Source organism: Humulus lupulus, chromosome X, assembly GCF_963169125.1.
Source record: "Humulus lupulus chromosome X, drHumLupu1.1, whole genome shotgun sequence".
NCBI classification, from domain to species: domain Eukaryota; kingdom Viridiplantae; phylum Streptophyta; class Magnoliopsida; order Rosales; family Cannabaceae; genus Humulus; species Humulus lupulus.
In genome coordinates this window covers 191,857,642-191,877,204 of record NC_084802.1, presented here as the reverse complement: position 1 = coordinate 191,877,204, position 19,563 = coordinate 191,857,642, and the positions used below count along the sequence as shown (strand labels likewise).

Below are 19,563 nucleotides of genomic sequence, written 5' to 3'. Positions count from 1 at the left end.
ATGGGTAGATAAAATAATATAATTGAAAATAGAAAAACAATAAAATCATATAAAAGAAAACACAAAATAATAAAAATAAAAAAATAGCGCCTAACGTTAAAAATGTGACTAATTTGGGCATTTTGTGTAAATATCACAATAAAAAAAGTTAAAATTACAAATTTATGTTATCTACAATATTTTTATATAAAAGATATATTTGTTTTGTTATGCTATTATATCATAAAAAGAAATTGGAAACTATAATTTTTTAGTTGTAATTAAATGGTTAAATTATATTATGTACATAATTTATTTTTTGAGATTAAATATGCCAAGTCAGAGTGTCGACTAGACCGAAGCTTCGCGGAAAGTACAGCAAAAGAGTGCCGCTCACCAACAAAGTTACTGAAAACACCTGATATAACTCAATGAAAAAGCGCCACGTTACCAAATCTAGGGATAAATTGGTAAAGTAGAAACACGCTGATGTAAGCCAATGACGAAATACCATCTCAAGATGAATTTTCCACTTGAACCACCCCACAAAAAAAAAAAAAAAAAAAAAGAGGGCCGAAACAGTTAACTGTGTGCGGGTGTAGCCAGCTAGCCATGGTTAAATTAAACGACAGCAATGTTTAACCATGATTATTGATGCTCTCCAGTCGCATCCTATAAATACCACTCGACTCTCCCTACTGGAGCCTGAGTAGTGATTTGAAGAATCCGGGATCTCCTCTCTCTCTTTCAGGTTCGCTTGATTCATTGTCTCAGTACTTTTTTTTCGGTGTTAATTTTCGATCACCGGAATTTTCAATGCATATTCAGCTATTCATTCATAGTTTTTGTTTTATTTTATTTAAATTTTATTAATTCTTGTTTGGATGATGAGAAAATGGATGGGTTTAGGGGGAAAAAAGAAAACTTGAATTGTGTTTGGGAAGAAAAGAAAATCAATGGACAAGGTGTCTTGGTTTTCTTCTGTGCGGAAAAATAAAATTCAATATTTTTTTTCTGGAGTTTAAGAGCGAATTATGTTGTTATTGTTGGGATCGATGTTGAATTAACCAACGGATTTTAATTATCGTCATCAGAATGAATTTAACTGGATTTAATGAAATTGAGTTTTAATCATATTAAGAAGATTGGTTAACCATCTGATTTTGGCTGTAATTAAATGAATTTCTTGAATATTTTCTCTGTGATGCTCAATTCCTGTGTCAAAGGTCTCGTGGGAGGGATAACTTATTTTATTTGATCTTTTAAGAAAGCCCTTGGAAAAAAAAAAAAAGGGAACTTGAATGAATTTCTGGTTTTTCTGCTCTCTCCGCGCGTTCAATTTTTTGAATTTTATGGTTTGTGGGTAAAGATTTTGAGTCAAAAGTATTTATGTTCATTGATGATTATATGCTTGGTCTCTGGTATCATGTTATGTAACACTTCATTTATCAGTTAATAGTATAGTTGGGTTTGCTTCAGTTTGGAAATTTATAGACTCTTAGAAAAAGACTGGGTTTTGGATTTTACACCTTATTGGTAAATCATATCTACGTTTGATAAAGGCTTAGCTAATAAGAATCTCGAGTTTGAGTGATCAAGGTTTGGAGCCTGCCGTTATTAGTTCGGTTTCCTTTTCTTTTTAAATTCCTTTTGCTCCTTTTATTTTAATGACTACTTCCACTTATTTACATCTGCTCCAGAGGTTAAACTCTGTTTATGATTCTGTCGTTTACTCTTTTAAATATAATTTTGACTATCTGGTGCTTGGTATTGACAATTCCATTTTGTTTTTGATGTCATTCTAGTTTGCCAGCGTGACAAACATTCAATCTGCAGACGACCGAAGATCGAATTTTGTGACTGCTTTGTTATATTTTTATCAGGCTGCCATGTGTCCACCAGCAACTTCCCCATCCCATGATATTGGTATTTTTTGTACTGATAAGGAGATATTTATGTGTTTGGAGAAAATGATGAACGGTTTTCCACCTCCATGCAATGTGATTTCTGATGTAAATCCTTTTGAACACATGCCTGAAAATTTACCTGGTATGTCTTACTCCTAGGTAAAGCACATTTGCGCCAAAACCATACTTGATCACCCCCACTCCTTTCAGAAAACATTCCCTATTTTTTTGATTGGGTGTATTGTCTGTTTGCAAATCACTGGAAATAGCAAAATTTTGATATGATATATTTATAAATCTGTAAGAACATTATTATAAAATGTAAAGGAATGTGAAGTTTTACCTTGTTAATAATGGGATGAGTTTTCTTGATATGTGTAGAGAGAATTTGGTTCTACATTATGTCTAAGGTTGAAAAGGATGCAAGTTTCGGATACTGGAGGACAGAAGGGGAGGCTTGTAAAATTTTCTCCAACTCTTCAATTACTGCTTGGAAAAATACACTTGAATTCTTTGAAGGTCAAGCTCCTCACGGGTATAAAACGAATTGGAAGATGCTAAAGTACTGGATTACTTGGAATGTCTTATCTAAAGACAACAATGTAAAGGTATTAGTAGACCTACTGCCCATCTTTGGTTATGTCTCTGACTTCCTCTTTTTTCTTGTTTTTTGGTTCCCAATCGGCCAATCAAATGCCAGTTTGGCTGGAAAATGTGCAGGAATGCTTGCTTTGCAATGTCTTTTTTGTTGATGAACAAAAGTCTTATCTTGGAATGCCTCAGAAGATGGCCAGAGCTGATATGGCTAGTCAATCTACACAATCATATGTTCGGAGGTTTGAAAACTGTACTGGACAAAGTTCTGCTAACAAGCCTCAGGTACATATCAATGGTATAGTGTAGTTCGCCGTGGGTCAACTTTTGCAGTTATCTGTTTTATGAGTCATTAGCTTATTAATTGCTTCAATCCCAAAAAGTTGATTCTGAGTATAAGATCAGCTGTTATTTATTATTATTCATGACATTCTAAATGTCTGTTTATTAGGGAATCAACATGCTTCACTTCTAGTTATTTTGCCTTCACATGCCAACTTTTGCAGTGTCTCAAGGACTCTTCAAAACTAAATTTGCACAAGCATTTTGAATCTTTGTGATTATTAGTAAGAATTTGAACAAGTGGAATTTTTTTTTTGAAATTCCCAAGGATCATTTAATGTTTTACATCAAAATTTATAAAATGTAAATTTGAACAATTGGAGTATATGTTTTTTTTCTTAGTATGGGAGATGCCCAAATGATGAAATTATTTCTTAACTAGTTTTTCTTGACGTGAAAGATAAATCCCTGCATATTAACTTTTCAATTCTCTTTGTAATGTTAAATTTGTAGCTAAATAATTCTCTCTTTTCCTCTCCCTCTTTTAAGTAGGGAGAGTGATTTCTTAATATATGTTGATGGCTGCTACATATTTTAGACAAGCGAGGATAATGAGACTGGAAACAGAGAAAGTGTTCCTGCTATTCTTGTGGACATTGTACCAGACATTGACTATCTTTCTGGAGGTGACTTCTTAGAATTGGCGGACCTTCAGATTCCACCATCACCTTCTTCTAGTTCGGATTCAAGTTGTGTTTCTATGTCATCAGGCGAATGTTTCGATGCCCTAGATTTGTTGGCAGACATAGAGTCGGAGAAACCCCTTGACTTGGTTCAAAACAATGCTGGTAGCAAGTTAAGCGTTTTTGTGTCTTCCACACCAACTAAGATGGTTATGCATCCAGCATGGACAGGTATGCTGAAAGATTTCCTTAAGTGTTAATTTACTTGCTGCACTTGCGAATATTAGAGGTTTCCTCTTAATAATTTGACAATGGTATTAGCTTTAAGCTCATACATAAATGCTTTTTTGTTGTGTGATGGGAGTGGTGTTACAAGTTACAATTTTCATTAGATTAAAATTGTTTTATGTTCCATGTTTTATTGAAGGAACTTGCAAGTTACAAAGTGAAGAATTAAACGACAAATCCATGACTGGTTCAGCAATCAGCAGAAAAATCCCAGATGAGAAGGTTTTGAAAAATCCAATCGAAAATCAGAAGCCTGAGTTGAAGATTGAAGGTACATCATCAACTTGTCGAAATCGACATGAGTCACTAGGTGGCAATAAGGCAGAAGAAGAAGAAGAAGAAGAAGAAGAAGATAAGAGAGAAGCTCATGGGAGAAAGAAAAAGCTTCGGAAGAAGTATCTCTGTTTCATGCCATTTTAAGGCTCTTATATTTTAACACGTATTGTTTGTATGTAATAATAGAATGATCGTCTTTGGGCAATTGGAAATAGGCTAGTGCTGTTTGTGTAGTAGTTGGTTCAAAGCTCTTTAATTTAAGACAGGCTGTGGGCTTGTGATTAGTTAATGAGTGCATTTAGATACATAGAGAGGTGAATAGAAACTTTAAGATAGGAAGAAATAGGTGACTCATATTCGTAGAAAAGAAGGGTTGGGAGATCAAACGTTGTAATTTTGGTCTCATCGTTAAAACTTAAAACTATATATGTTTTAATATGATAATGATTTAATAATAATATTTTAAAATATTATAATATATATTAAAATATGAAAATCATTAAAATGTATTATATGATGATATAAAAATTTGTTTGCAATTTAATAAAAAATTACTCGTCTAAGTCTTTCAGCTTATGATAGAAATCCCTAGTATTCCTTTTTGAAGAAAGGTCCTAAAGGAGTTCACTTCACCTATAATCCTGTACACATAATCAATCATCAGGTAATCAACCTTCAAAGTTCATTATAAATATTGCAACCCACAAGTGCTATATCTATATGTGATTGAAAGAACAATCCGCCTATAAACAACAAGTCCAGAAGGAACTCACTTTATTCCACCTCATAGAAAGTGTGAAACTCTCATGGTAACAAGGCAAAACACTATATTAACGCCATATGACAAAGGCGCTCAATTTGAACTTGAAACGTCATATTATCGTTATTCCAACAATCTGCATTCATACAAAGGATATGTATTACCTTCGATGATTTCTGTTTGGGCAACTCAATAATTTTTTATACCTCCTTTATCCTTGTTTTAAACTACAATAAACAAATTAATCAGAAACTAAGGGCCAAAGGATGAGAAAGATATATAACCAACATAGAAGACCTAAGCGAATGTTAGAAAGTGCATGTCACCAGTTCTGAAGTTATGTCCTTCACTGCTGCAGAAACACCTTGAAGCAGAAATTTATCTTTACACTGCATATCCAGAGGGCTTCTTTTTGGGCTTGCATTGTCACTAGCAAAGCAAAGGCCATCCAATCCAAAAAGGAAAGTTGGGGCTTATGTGGTTCCAATGCCTACGATACCCCATATTACTTCTCTGGTCAATTTTACAGAGGAAGACGCAAGACAGGAGGAGACAGAGAGGGGGTCCTTCGAGATTGTCAAATGCTCCCCATCGCACGAGCAAAAGGGTGGAGATGGGTCAACCACAAATAAAGGCAAAGCAACTCTAATTGAGATTCCACTAGAGTTTAATATAGGGGAAGGAACGACTACTGCCGCAAAGAAGAAAGGGAGTACAGCAAAACCAAGTGGAGATGGGAAAGAAAAGAAAAGCCCCATCCAAACAACACCAAAAAGAAAGTTCTTGGGGTCTTCCAGTGGGCAAAAAAGAGGAAGACCAAGGAAAATTCGAAAAGAGTCCGAGACAACTCCTATTATGTGCAGTGAAGACGCGGTGGAATCAATCAAGGAGCAAGAGTTCAACGAATTTGTAGATGAACCGAGAAGGGAAAGACTCCAAAGAGAACGGGATGCCGACGAACAAGAACACAAGGATGAGAAGGTCACCTTAGGGGAAAAAACTCAGCTTGAGACGGAGCAGGCCGTCTCTACTCCATCTAACTTACCGGTTTTTCGGTTTGGGGCTTCAGAGGCTAGCCCGAAAGAGTCTCCTAGGTCCTCATGAAAACAATAGCGTGGAACTGTCGAGGTCTCAACCGCAGGTTGGCAGTTCGATAATTAGCGGATTTAATAAGGATGCATCAACCCGACATCCTTATTCTGTCGGAGACTAAAATGAAGAAAGATCAGTATGTTAAGCTAATTAGTTGTTTCCACTTCTATGATTACTGATATATTGAACCTGAGGGTCTGTCTGGTGGATTCGGTTTGTGCTGGAAAAAAAAGGGAGTGTTGAACGAAAAAAAGAAAAAGAAAATATATAATAATATATATTATTAAATCTATTATTATAAAAAGTAATATCAGTCAAATTAGTAGAGATGAATAACCTCACTTTTCTCTCCACCTTCTCATGTTCCACTTTTACCGGTCTTCACATAAAGTAAAATATAGTCTATAAAAGGGGAAGTAAATCAGACAAAAAAAAAAAAAAAAAAAAGGAAGAAGGAGAAAACTCTGTGAAAATTCAAAGAGAAAATTCTGAAAGAGAATACGATAAAAAAATAGAGAAACACCACAAAAAAAATTACAAAAAAAAAAGAGTTCAGTTTTCATTCTTCAGGGAATTCTACAAAAGTAAGTACTAGGACTTGCCCTTATTTTGGTTCTCATCTTTTAAAGTATCATTTCTCATTCAGTGATTCTCTTCTTTTGTCTTTGGTCCACTTTGACCTAGGCTTTTTAAGCCACAAAAGGTCTCCAAAAGTGAGATATAGCCAAAAAGGAAAGAAGAAAATATGATTTCTTTATGTAATTATGCTGCTCAAATTCTCCTAAAATTAAATTTGGTTTTTCATATTTTTTCATGGTCCACTTTGATCTAGGCTTCATTAGCCACAAAAGATCTCCAAAAAAGTGAGATAAAGCCATGGAAGATGTGATAAATCATAAAATTCATATACTATTATGCTATCAAAATTTCTTAAAATGTAAATTTTGATTAAACAGTAAAATCAAGGCAACGAAATTTCCTAATATCCAATACTATATTGGATGTAGTTAGTAGCTATGTTAGGCAAAGGCCAAGAAATTATTGGGAAAATTCCTCAATGTGGCTAAGAAAAAGAGTTTAGGAATTGGCAGATATGTCAAAGTAAATATATATATATATATTTATATTAATATGGGTGATAAAAAAGACCTCAAACTCAAAAATACATGTATGCGTGGGCTTAAACATAATAATTATATACAATATATACTATATTCAATCGAGAAGAACTATTCAAACTTATATGTATATATGTATATTAAACAACAAAGGTCAAGAGTCATGACTTGATGATTCCAAGTCCAATTATGTGTATGTATGTATATTTAACAAAAGTTGATTCCAAAAGTCTAGCGACCAAAATTGAAGTAATTAAAAAATGATGAGTATGTATTACTTTTGGTTATTTGAAAAGTCATGACTAATATATGTATATATATATACATTACATTCATCATTCTTATTATAAATTTACATAAATATATACATATATACACGTATTCATGTGATATGGTTACAAAGAAAGAGATTTAAGAGGAGTATATATGTATGTTGAGAAACTAAAAAATTGGGGTCATACGTGTTCATACTAGATAATTACAGCATGTAGAAAGATATATAAGTATATGTGTGGTATGATATAAAAAAAAATGATGAGAGAAAAAAAATATATTATACTCATATGCATATATATTATATATAAATGAAAATTTTGGTTACCAAAACTGAAGAAGCAAATTTTGTTGAAGATGACTCTTTAAATCAAGAAATATATGACAGTTGAAGATAGATAATTGCCGCAAATAAACTTTCGTTGTCTCCTGAGAAATATATATGTATATATGAGAGATTAAAACTATATATTTATATAATTATTTATGATGTAAACAATCAAGGAGAACAGATATACATACCCAAATATATGCTTCACTTTCTTCTCAAAGTTAAACAATGTCTCTCAAATTTGGAGAACTTTGAAGAATGCATTATGTTGAGTATGATAGAAGGTTTAAATAAACAAAAGATGATATCTTAATTATATTTCAAATTCAAATTCAAATTGAATTTTAGAATATAAAATAATGATATTATCTTATAAATATCTATATCAGATTTTATCACAAATTTTAAATTCAAATCTCTAAAATTAAATTTGAATTTTAGTATATAGATATTATCTGATATTAAATTTAATTATTCACTACCAAATTTTAGAATAATTAAATTAACCCAAAATTAGTTTTGATCTCTTTATTTTATAAAAACAATTTTCCATAAATAAAGAGATTTCAACATAAAACAAAATTCTAAAATCATATCAAATGATAAATTTTTTTTTAAACAAGAGGTCTTTCACCTAAATTTTTTCAAAACATCACAAAAGATTGCTTTGAACTACGTTTGACTTGATTCATCTAAATGATACGTAGGCAACTTAGTTATTAAAACTAAGTGTAGTCACATGAACCACAAATTCCCAAAATTCTCAGATATCAAACACAACACTCAAAATTCCATAAAAAGGTTATTCACCTCAAAATTTTTCATAACTTCCAAAACATTAAATGATTCCATGATATGGTCATCTACCGGAATTTCATAAATTTTTAAAAATACCATGAATTCCTATGAATGGTCATTTACCGGAATTCCTCCACTCATTTCCCAAAATATCTATCTAGAACTACAAGTGACTTGATCCTTCATAAAGAAGGTATGTAGGCAGCTCAGTCAGTCAAATTTACTGAGTGCAGTCACAATTCCAAATTCCTCAAAATTTTCCCAAAATTATACAAGTACTTAATATCATCATAATTGGAATCAAAAGGTTTTCCTTTAAATAAAAAGGGTAGTAATTAAGAGGTTATTCTTATAATCTTGGATGAGTCGAACTTAAATTTATAAACTCTTATGCTATAAAATTGGCATATGTGAAATTGTGTTTAGCATTAATTTTAATATATTAAATTTGAAATTTTTATCTAATAGGAAGTTAATCTAAGTATAAGGCTAAATAATAAGAATGTTATTGCTGCCATAATAGTGTCAAATTCTATTGAGTTTAAATGGCACATGTTTGCCATCTATGGGCCACCTTCAATGCTAGGAAGGGAAGAGTTCTGGTCGAGGCTGGGTGGGATCCTTTGTGGGAACACCAACCTGGTGCTACTCATAGGAGATCTAAATGGAACGTTGAAAGATTCAAAATGTATACACTACACTAAGAAAGGCAACACGTCCCACTACTCTTTTTACTTGAGGAGGATGGTAGATAGAGTAGGACTAAAAGATATGGGGTGCAATGGAAATCCTTTCACTTGGAGAAGGAAGCAAAAAGACCAGGCTAGTCTCTCAATGCTTAAACGGGCTAGACTTGATAGATGTCTACCAGATCCTTCGCGGAGGATTAAATTCCCTCGGGCCATGGTCTTCAACCTGGTCACTTCCTCTTCAGATCACAATTCTATTTTGTTGGATACCTTGGGCAATAAGGATAAAAGAGGAAGAGAGTTTCGTTACGAAAACATGTGGATAAGGGACCCAAGGTGCTTTTGGGTGGTCAAAAGAGTGTGGAATTCTATCCATCTTCCTGATCCAATGAGGAATTTTCAAGCTAAGATGAATTGCACTCGAAAGCAACTAATGCGGTGGAATAAAGTCCAATTCCGAGAGGTGAGAAACTAGATAGCATCAACAAGGAAAAAAGTTCAACTAGTTGAATCGAGGCTAAACCCCGTCGAAGCTAAAGAAAGTGAGGCAAGGGCAGAATTGTATATGGCCCTTAGAAGAGAAGAAATTATGTGGACACAGAAGTCTAGAATTTCATGGTTGAAGGATGGAGATAGAAGTACTAATTTTTTTCACACCTCCACAATGGTTAGAAGAAGGAATATCATTTGTGGAGTGAAAAATGAGGATGGGTCGTGGGTGTACGATAGGAAAGAGATTGGCAAGCGCTTCATTGAGAGATTCAAGGAGATCTTCCAAGCCGCCCTAACTTGTTGCCCCCAAGAGTTAGAAGGATTGATCCAGAACCAAATCTCAGAAGCTCAAAATGAGAATCTTGTAGCCATTCCTAATAGAGAGGAGATTTGTCAGGCGCTTAGGCTGATTGACCCTAACAAAGCTTTAGGCCCTGGCGGGATGCATAGATCTTTTTACGCTCATTACTGGGACACCATCCATAAGGAGGTTATCAACATGGTTTCTTTCTTCTTCAACTCGTCAAAGATCCCTCCAGTTCTCAATAACGTGAATGTGGTGTTGTTGCCAAAGAAGGAGAATCCAGCTAGAGTCAATGACTATAGACCTGTCGCCTTGTGCAACGCAGCCTACAAGATCATATTGAAGATCCTAGCTAATCGTTTGAGGGCCATTCTCCCCACGCTCATTTCCTCGATGCAATCTGTGTTCGTGAAAGGAAAATTAATACAAGACAATACTGTGCTGGTCAGAGAAATCATCCACTCCATGAATTCAAAGAAAACTAAAGATGATTTTATGCCTGTGAAACTTGACATGGAGAAGGCCTACGACATAATAGATTGGGACTTCATCAGGACGGTAATGAAAAATATGGGTTTTGTAGAGACATTCATAAAATGGATTATGCAATGCATCTCTACCTCCCAACCTATCCATCTTGTTAAATGGTCACTCGTGTGGTACTATTACACCGAAAAGAGGTCTTTGGCAAGGGGACCATTTCTCTCCCGCATTATTCATTATAGCAGCAGAAGTTCTCTCTAGGTTGCTAATCAAAGAGGAAGTCCACAAGAATTTTAAAGGCATACAACTAGCCAGAGGGGCCACTTCGATCACGCACCTTATGTTCGCAGATGATGTAATCTTGTTTGGAAAGGCCACCAAAAAAGAAGCAAAATGCTTCATGAAATTCCTCATGTTTAACGCCCAAAATGTGACTACCACTAAGCGGTAGTTGTAGTAAAATCGAGCGGTCGATCCACAAGGAAGTAACCTAAAACCAAAAGATTAGCAGAAAATAACACAAAAAGTTAGTAACAAGAAATAAATAAAAATGGAAATGAAAAGAGATTTGAGATTTTGGTGTTGTCTTTTTGATGAAATGATAAAATGAGATAAGTGAAATAAAAGTAAGGTGTAATCAAGAGTTTGAGAAATGGAAAGGTTTCAAGAATCATCCATATGCTTGTTTAGTTACTTAGTTACTTGATTTACAAAAATACACAAGTAAATAGTTCACATCAAAACATTTACTTGGAAAATCTAGCATTAAAGTCCATATTCTTTTCTAACAAAAGTCCATTTGAGTTATAAAGTTCTTTATTTTAAAAGAACAATGTTAATCTTATGAAAAATCTAAAAATGACAAAATACCCAAGGACAATAATGCAATAGAAGATTAGATATAAAATTATGTATCAATATTACTTTACTAATTAGAAGCACATAGAAAGAGCATGACTAATCCTATATACTATTAGCACAAGTAAATTAAGATAACAAAATAGAGATGGGGATGAAAGAACATAAATAACTCAAATACATTACATTAAGAATATAGTAAATCAAAGTAGCAAAATAACATCACTAGCATATAAAATCATCCCTAACCTTCCTAAGAAGATTATGCCATTATGCTCATGATTCTCATAAAATTCTAAGAAGAAAATATGAGAAGAAAGTGAGTAGAAATTTTGCTATAGTTTCTTTACTCTCAAAATTACATACCAAATGTAAAAGAAGAGTTCATATTTATAGAAGGAGAAAATGACTAAAAAGAAATTACAAATGAGGTTTACAAAATAAATTTGAAATATTAATAATAAAATATGATTTTGAACATTCAAATCTTATTATTAATATTAACCTAGCTATTTTAGTGAATGGTCATTTTGCTCTTTTTCTAAAACACCACAACATATGAGCTTAAAAGTTCAAAATGGAAAGGTGCAAGATCCAAAACCCACAAAAATTGGGTTGAAATGTGGCTGAAAGTGTTGACCAAGTGCATCCAATAGAGGCGCGCCACGTGTCCAGGTGGTGGCAAGCTTGGGCTTGTTTGGGCTCATTTTGGGCCTAATTCCCTTATAAAATGCTACTTTTTCAACTTTTTTTTTTTTTTTTTTTTTTCAGTTTTGATTCTTTATTTCTTCTTTCTTTTTATTTATGCCAAAGTGCAATTTTAATTCCTACAAAATAACAATAAATTAAATCATAATCAAATATTTTCATTTATAAATAAATCATATTAATTCTATGAAAATATTAATTAAAACTTAATTTATTTTGACTATTAAAATCAATAAATGTGTATTTTTCACCACTAATCACCTCAAAAAGTATTGCGATTGGTCGGGGGATAAGGTCAACAAGGAGAAATCTTTTGTTTGGTTTTCTAAGAGAGTTCAGCCAGCTCAAGCAATGGAAGTGTTGAAATTCTTGGGAGTGACTCGTTTGAGAGGTGATGCTACCCATCTTGGATTGCCAATTGTCTACTCCAAAAGAAAATTAAAAAATATGGCTTATCTAGTTGACAATGTAAAAGAAAGAATACAGGGATGAAAGGCCAAATTGTTGTCTAAAGCGGGAAGGACAACGCTAGTGCAAACTGTGGGCTCGTCTTTAGTAACCTATGCTGCTACCTTAGGACCATTGCCAAAAACTACAATGGAAAAAATAAACAAGGATTTAAGATCATTCTGGTGGGGAGATAGTGAAGAAAAGAAAACAATTCACACAGTGGCATGGTCGAAATTATGCAAACTCAAAAGGATGGGAGGCTTGGGTTTTCGAATGACAGAGGCCACTAATGATGCATTCATGACAAAGAGATGCTGGGAACTGATTACTGGTACGAAAGGTCTATGGCACAAGCAGATGAAGGCTAAATACATCAAAGGAGAGCATTTCCTCAACTGTAACGCCAAAAACTCAGATTCCCATTTATGGAAGACGATTCTGAAAGAAAGAGAGACTTTAGCCAAAGGCCTTTGCAAGCGCATTGGGAATGGTAAAACAACTTCCATTTGGTTTGAAAATTGGGTTCCAGGCTCTATTTGCAACCCTTAACCTCTTAAAGATGCCACAGAAGGGGTTAGTTGGGTGTTAGAGTTCATTTCAAATGGGACTTGGATTATACCAAAACCGACGAAATGGTTTAAAGCGGATGTAGTAAGAAGAATCATCAATATAGACCTACCAAGAACTGAAAAAGAAGACTCTTGGCAATGGAATGTGGAGGCCTCAGGGAAATTTAGCATTGAACCGCCAGGCAAAACGATTCCAGCACTGGGTTCGAACACAATATTCTTTAGGATTGGTTGTTTTAACCTATATATACCATCAAAATGTTCAAAAAATTATGAAGCATATAAACTCTTTTAGTTCTTTATTGTAAAAACTTTTATTGGCTAACTTTATTTTAGACAAAATATTTTAAGTAAATTGAGAAAAATCAGTAGCATATCCTTAATTAATTGTCACATGATTCAGCTGGTTTTAGTGTGAATACATTTTTTACCATATTTATCACATTTAATCTTTATTGGTAAAATAATGTATTTAAATTATCTTGTGAGAATATTTTCAGGGATTATGTTCTTTCAGGAACAATGACGTTTTCGAAAATGGACATGGTAAAAAGAAATGACAAAGTTCGTTCTGCCAGATAAGTCTGATGTCGTTGCTGACTCAACATTTTCCGTATGGCTGGCAAATTTTCTAAATCAGAGAAATTTGCAAATATTCTTGCATTGATTACAAGATCTCAGAGAGAGTCATTGGACTATTTCTACACCTATAAATACCTTGCCAAGGCCTTTGGAAATTTTACCTCTTCCATTTGGAAATTTGTAAACATTGTGTTATTTTGAAGAGTGTTTTCTTTGTAGAGATTAAGTTTGTTCATCTTAATCTTTGTGAGAATATTGAGTGTACTTGTAGATATCTATCTAGTCCATTGTAAACAGGTGGAGACTATTGTGAACATGTTTATAAGGATCTTCGGGAGAGGATTCTATTTAAGTCTTACTTTGGGAGGAAGTGAGCACTCGCTATTCTTTGAAAGGAGTTCAAGAGAATCAACGTTTCATCAAAATTAGATTTGTAGAGAATGATACAACAAGATTGCGGCAATAACTTAAGAGGGAGTCTTACATTGTTTAAGTCAATACTTTTGTACACATTATTTCTTTATTAATTGGTTTGTTCTCTAGGTGTGGCCTCGTGGATGTAGGTTATCTGAAAGGATTTCTGAATCACGTAAAAATTCTTGTGTGTTGAATTTTTACCTGTATTCATGTTTGTGTTTAAATAGTTGCATAAGTAGTGTTAACAAAATTGGAATCTGTCTAAACATCTTAATCAGTATTTCACATTTAATTAAGTTAGTTATTTTAAATCACTTGGTAGCATTAAAATATGGAATTACATTTATAAAAAATAAATGTATAGACAATTGAATTAGCTGAAATGAATATACATGGAGTTCCATGCAATCAACAAACTTCTCAACGTCAACTACATAGAACATGAGCAATTCAACTTTATCACCCAATAAAAAAAAAAAAACCCAAGTAGACAATTAATTCGTACATGTTAAAACCAATAGAAATTCCCATATAGCTAACTTAATGATACAATAAAATATCAATGGTCATCTTACCATATATCAGACTAACAAAGATAAAAACTAAAACTTTGCTAGTCAATGCTCAATGCACCACAGAAACGACTTTGAAAATCTCCAAATTTCTTTTCTTATCCTAAATTAGTATTTAGACCAAAAATTAAACTTACAAGAGGATTTGGGCTCTGAAGTTTGAACGTTGAGAAGATTTCCAATACTCGTAACTACGAACCAATCAACAAATCCTACGAATAAGATCATAAACAGGGCAAAAGAAACAAAAAGCTTGTTCTTCATACACAAACTTGTTAATACAACAATAATATCATCAAACGATCCTCCAATCAAAGTAACCAAAATGTGCAAAGAACATCGTTAACAATAAAGTGTTAATTTGTCAAGTTAAAAAGCAAGCATTTTGATTTTCCATTGCACAAAGAAAACGACGAGACCATCTATCGTGTGAATTGATGTTAACATGAAGTCTAAAAAAATATAAAATGAAGCCTGATGTGCTTATTCTTGAAGTTGCAATTTTGGATTCTTTCCAAACCAACTTTTGATGGTTTGAACTCAGACAAAACAGGTATAGAAAACAATTAAATTTAATTATTCCATCCATGCACCAAACAATATTTTCAAGAAAAAATCAGCGTTGCTCGATGGTGGTTCGATGCAATTCTTGTAAGAGACATAATTTTTCACTCGGGTATCTGTTTTGGATGATTTTTTTTTTTATTTTGGGTATGCTTTTGAGATTTACACGTTTTAGATGTTCACATACACATTTTCAAAGTTTAGAATTTGAAAACATACCAAAACATATCTTCAACATGAGGTATGTTTTGCATTTGCCATTTTTTTCAAGATTTACATTTCCCAAATGTGTATATACACATCTCAAACGTGTAGATCTTGAAAAAATACCCAAAATAAAAAAAAATCACCCCAAACGGACACTCGAGTGAAAAATTACGTATCTTGCAAGAATTGCATCGAACACCCTCGAACCTCTATCGAACCACCATCAAGCAACATCGATTTTTCATGAAAATCTTGATTTTGAAGGCCCCATCGAGCTGGCATCGAGCACCATCGAACCACGTCGATTTTCTGCAGATTTCAAAGTTTCAGATCTGAAAAAAATCACAAAAAAAACCCAAAAATAATGCCCAGATCTGTTCGAAATGTAGTATTTTAGTGTCCTAAGTGAGGAATACTTGCCGTTACATTGATTTCTATGATATTTTACCTTACCCATGAATTTTTTTCTAGAGAGGGAGTTGAGAGGAATGGGTTGAGGGAGAGAGAGGGAAGAGAGAAGGGGAAGCCTTAACCTCTTGATAAGTCCAGCATCTTTCTGAACGAGTCTTTAGCCTCTACTGAACGATAATTCAAATGATTTTCATTTAAAAAGCCATTATTTTTATTCAAGTTAAATGAAGATCTTTTCATTCCTAAATTCTATAAATAGGACCTAGTACCCAGCCATTTATTCATCTATTAAGCTAAGTTCAGAGGCTGCAAAATTGCTAGGTTAGTGTGAGAGTGTAAACACTTGGGTTGGGAATTATAAGCTTGATCACTATAAGCTTACCAAACACTTGGGAAGTAAGGTTCTATTCACATTTCGGTTCAAGGTTTAGATTGGTCATAGAAGTACTCAAGGTATCCCAAACTCTAGTCCATTTCTGTATTATTTTCTTTAAAGTTCTCATAGTCTTCTACTCAGTATTCTAACCTTATTCCTATTCTTGTTTAGGAAATCTAAGTTCTTGAGCACAAGGTTTTTGGTAAGTATATTTTGATAGTATAGTTCCTTCATCACTTTCATCCCTTTTCTTCAATATACTCACCCTGTTATAAATGGTTTTTAGGAGTGTTCCAAGGTCCCAAATCTGTTCTCATATCCCGGTAATTTGGTAAGGAAAATAGGATAGGATTTATGTGTTATATGATTTTATATGTTATCTTATGAATATGTGTTATGTAAGTATGCTTGTAGACTTGGGCATATGACCTATACAACTAACAAGCCCCAAATAGATTATGGGCATATGACTTGCTTAGCTAGCAAGACCCCACTAATGTAATGGGCATATGACTTGTTTAGTTTATGGGACCCTAAGTAATAATGGTCATTATAGTATGTATGTGACATAAGTGTTATGATATGTTTTATGTTTCTTTACTAAATTTATGTATATGGCCTATGTGTTAGATTTTCCTTGCTGGGCATTAGGCTCACTCCTTTTATGTTTATATGTGCAGGAAAATAGCTATAGTGGCGGGAAGGATTCTTGGAAGCTTGGGGAATGTGTATTGAGGCGGAATGGATTCAAAGAGCCGAGAGTTTCGATTCGAGGATGAAGTCTTTATTTATGGTTTATGTGTATTTTTCCGCACTAATTTATGTAATCTCTTTTAATTACAAGTATGTTATGTTTTGATTTTAAAACAATGGGATCCCATATCCTAACTTAAATTTTATGTAAGTTTAACATTTCCTTTTTACAAGTTTTAATAAAGTTATGATCTTTTCACTTGTAAGTATTATTAATGATTAGTGTCTATGTATAGTTTTCGTTAATGGTCCAAAGTATAGAGTAGTTGGGTCGTTACAAATGGCTACTAGTACGGTTTGCTAAGCATATGAGATGCAAGTAATCTAGAATCAGATTACTGATGTGGATAGAGATTTTAGTAAAGGTGCTGTATATAATAGAGATTATATATGACAGGACTGATGAGAATTAATTATCTTTATAAACTTGCTGTTTGACGTAAAGATTTAATTCTTGTCATAATAGATAATCATTTGTAGATCAGTCTAAATCCTGAGTATTCATGAACTCCTATTTATGTTTATTGGATCTTTTGATTCACTCTTTAAGGTCTCTTAGAATAATGAGGCTAATGACTTTTGTTTTGGAGATTCAATATCATCGATGGTTGGGAACATGAATTACAATATTGGAATCCATGCTTTCCTAACGGATTGAATATTGGTTCTCTTAAGGGTTGATTCTGGAACTGAATAGTTATTGAGCTCAATTCTATAATTAGATTATAGATTAATTATCCTTTAGTGAATTAATGGTACTTAAGGATTAAGAGGTAATTATAAGGGTAAAATGGTAATTTTGACCAGCTCTAATTAACGAACCAATAATGGAGGACAAAAATACATATATTGATTATATCAATAGACTACTGGAGAAAACCCTGTAAATATAATTCTATAAATACTTAGAGTGAAATTCCATATTTATAGTGGAGTAATCATGGAATTAATAAATAAGACTATTAGGTTAAAGAGTTTAATTAATAATCTGGTTTATTGGAGCTTTGTATTATAGTTCCATGGTCCCTAGATCACCTCTGTCTTACACTGTCAAGGGTAAGGATGTCAAAAGAAAGATTTGTTAAGAGAAATGACTAAATTGCAAAGGAATTAATTTTCTAGGACAAGGAAATAATTATTTGATAATTATGGGTAATTGATTAATTGTGAATTAATTAATTATTTAACTATATAGATTTTATTTTAAAATACTATAGGTTAAAATTAATATTAATCTTGTTTGGATTAATATAAAGAGTGAAAATAATAAATATATTATTTATAATATGATATTTATTTATTTAATTTAAAACTGATATTTTAAGATAAAGTTAATTTTAAATTAACTGATATTTATGTTGGAATAAATATCTTGTCTTAAAAGTTGATTAAATAAACAAATGAGAAAATTAGGGCAACCCTAATAGGGCTGGGCGACACACACTGTACAGTACAATGTGTGGCGCCTAGCATCAGGGATTTTATCCCTGGGATTTGAATTTTGAATTTCAAATAAATTTGTTTAATCAGTTATTTAATTATTCTTTTTAAATATGATTTAAATAGATAATTAAATGAAAATATCTAATTAGTTTTAATTTGAATTATATTTTAATTAAATAAATATTATTTCAATTAGATTAAATATCTTATAAATCTGATATATGTGATATTCAGAAGAATGATGGATAATCATACTCTCTCTCAAAATAAGTGATAGTTTTTTTCTAAACCTGAAAACTATTTTATACCTTCTCCCTGTCAAAACTCTCTAGATCTCATGTGTTGAGTACATCTAGGGAGTCACATAAATCAACATTTTGAATCCTACGTGCCCACACACGTCCTTGTGTGTTTGTGGATTGTTCTGGAAGATCAGGGTGTGAGATCTCAGAACACTGGATAGGAAGATTGTTGATTTATACAAAAAGACTCAAGGACACTTGATAGGCTACAAGAGGTAATCTATGATCTATTTGTATGTCATTTAATATTTATATATGTATATGATCCTGACTGGTATTAATATTTATTAAAATTGGTCCATATATTCCGCTGCGTACCTTTGATTTGATCATTTAATACCAACACTTTTTAGAGTTTCTCTTCCAGTGACCTTAACTCCACAGTGGAAACATTTTACTTTTGATTCTTTCTTCTTGGAGTTGTTGTCATTCTTATTCTCCTTGTCTTTCGGTGCCTTCTTTCCTTTCTTGGACTTCTTGCCCTTACCTTTGTCCTTGACATTGTTCTTCTTCCTCTTCTTGGTTTTATCCTCAAAGGTTGAAGGTTTCTCCCCTACCACATTTGCCTCAGTCTCTTTGGTTATGTTTTGTTAAGAGACTCAAATGTCTACAGTTCATTCAAACGGTTGGGTCATGTTGAATTCCAACTTATTCATAATATAGTTGGTTGTGAAAGCAGAGAATGCATGACTGAGTGATTCAAGTATGATGCTTACTTGTGTACGCTCATCAATGACGACCCCATGTATTTATGCTTCATGCATCACGTTAATCATGCTCAAGACATGTTCACGCGAAACACCTTTCTTCATCTTAGTAGTCATGTAGGTTCTAGTAGCCTCATGTCTACTTTGATCAGATTGCTGCCCAAACATGGTTTGCAGAGATTCCATTATCTTAAAAGTAGTTTCCATGGGTTCATGCTTTGTTCTCAGAACATCATTCATGCTCACAAGCATGTAATACTTAGCCTTATTATTGGATTGAATCCAGGCATCATAT

The 19,563-nt window shown here is 33.0% G+C and overlaps 2 protein-coding genes across 4 annotated transcripts; both read left to right on the top strand.

Moving 5' to 3' along the window:
- The first annotated feature begins 558 nt into the window (after positions 1 to 558).
- Positions 559 to 4,479, top strand: LOC133805402 (NAC domain-containing protein 41-like). 3 transcript variants are annotated; one of them, XM_062243574.1, is made up of 6 exons: positions 559 to 730; positions 1,785 to 1,905; positions 2,268 to 2,494; positions 2,607 to 2,765; positions 3,361 to 3,676; positions 3,873 to 4,479. In XM_062243574.1, the coding sequence occupies exons 2-6, from the start codon at positions 1,869 to 1,871 to the stop codon at positions 4,151 to 4,153; spliced, it is 1,020 nt and encodes a 339-aa protein (XP_062099558.1). In that variant the 5' UTR covers positions 559 to 730; positions 1,785 to 1,868; the 3' UTR covers positions 4,154 to 4,479. The 3 variants fall into 3 exon arrangements, with proteins under 3 accessions (XP_062099558.1, XP_062099557.1, XP_062099559.1); XM_062243573.1 differs by having other exon boundaries at positions 560 to 730; positions 1,785 to 2,028; XM_062243575.1 differs by lacking the exons at positions 559 to 730; positions 1,785 to 1,905 and adding an exon at positions 1,907 to 2,045.
- Positions 4,480 to 12,512: 8,033 nt separating this feature from the next.
- LOC133806552 (uncharacterized mitochondrial protein AtMg00310-like) lies at positions 12,513 to 13,516 on the top strand. Its single transcript, XM_062244641.1, has 2 exons — positions 12,513 to 12,855; positions 13,452 to 13,516. The coding sequence occupies exons 1-2, from the start codon at positions 12,513 to 12,515 to the stop codon at positions 13,514 to 13,516; spliced, it is 408 nt and encodes a 135-aa protein (XP_062100625.1).
- Positions 13,517 to 19,563: the final 6,047 nt, after the last annotated feature.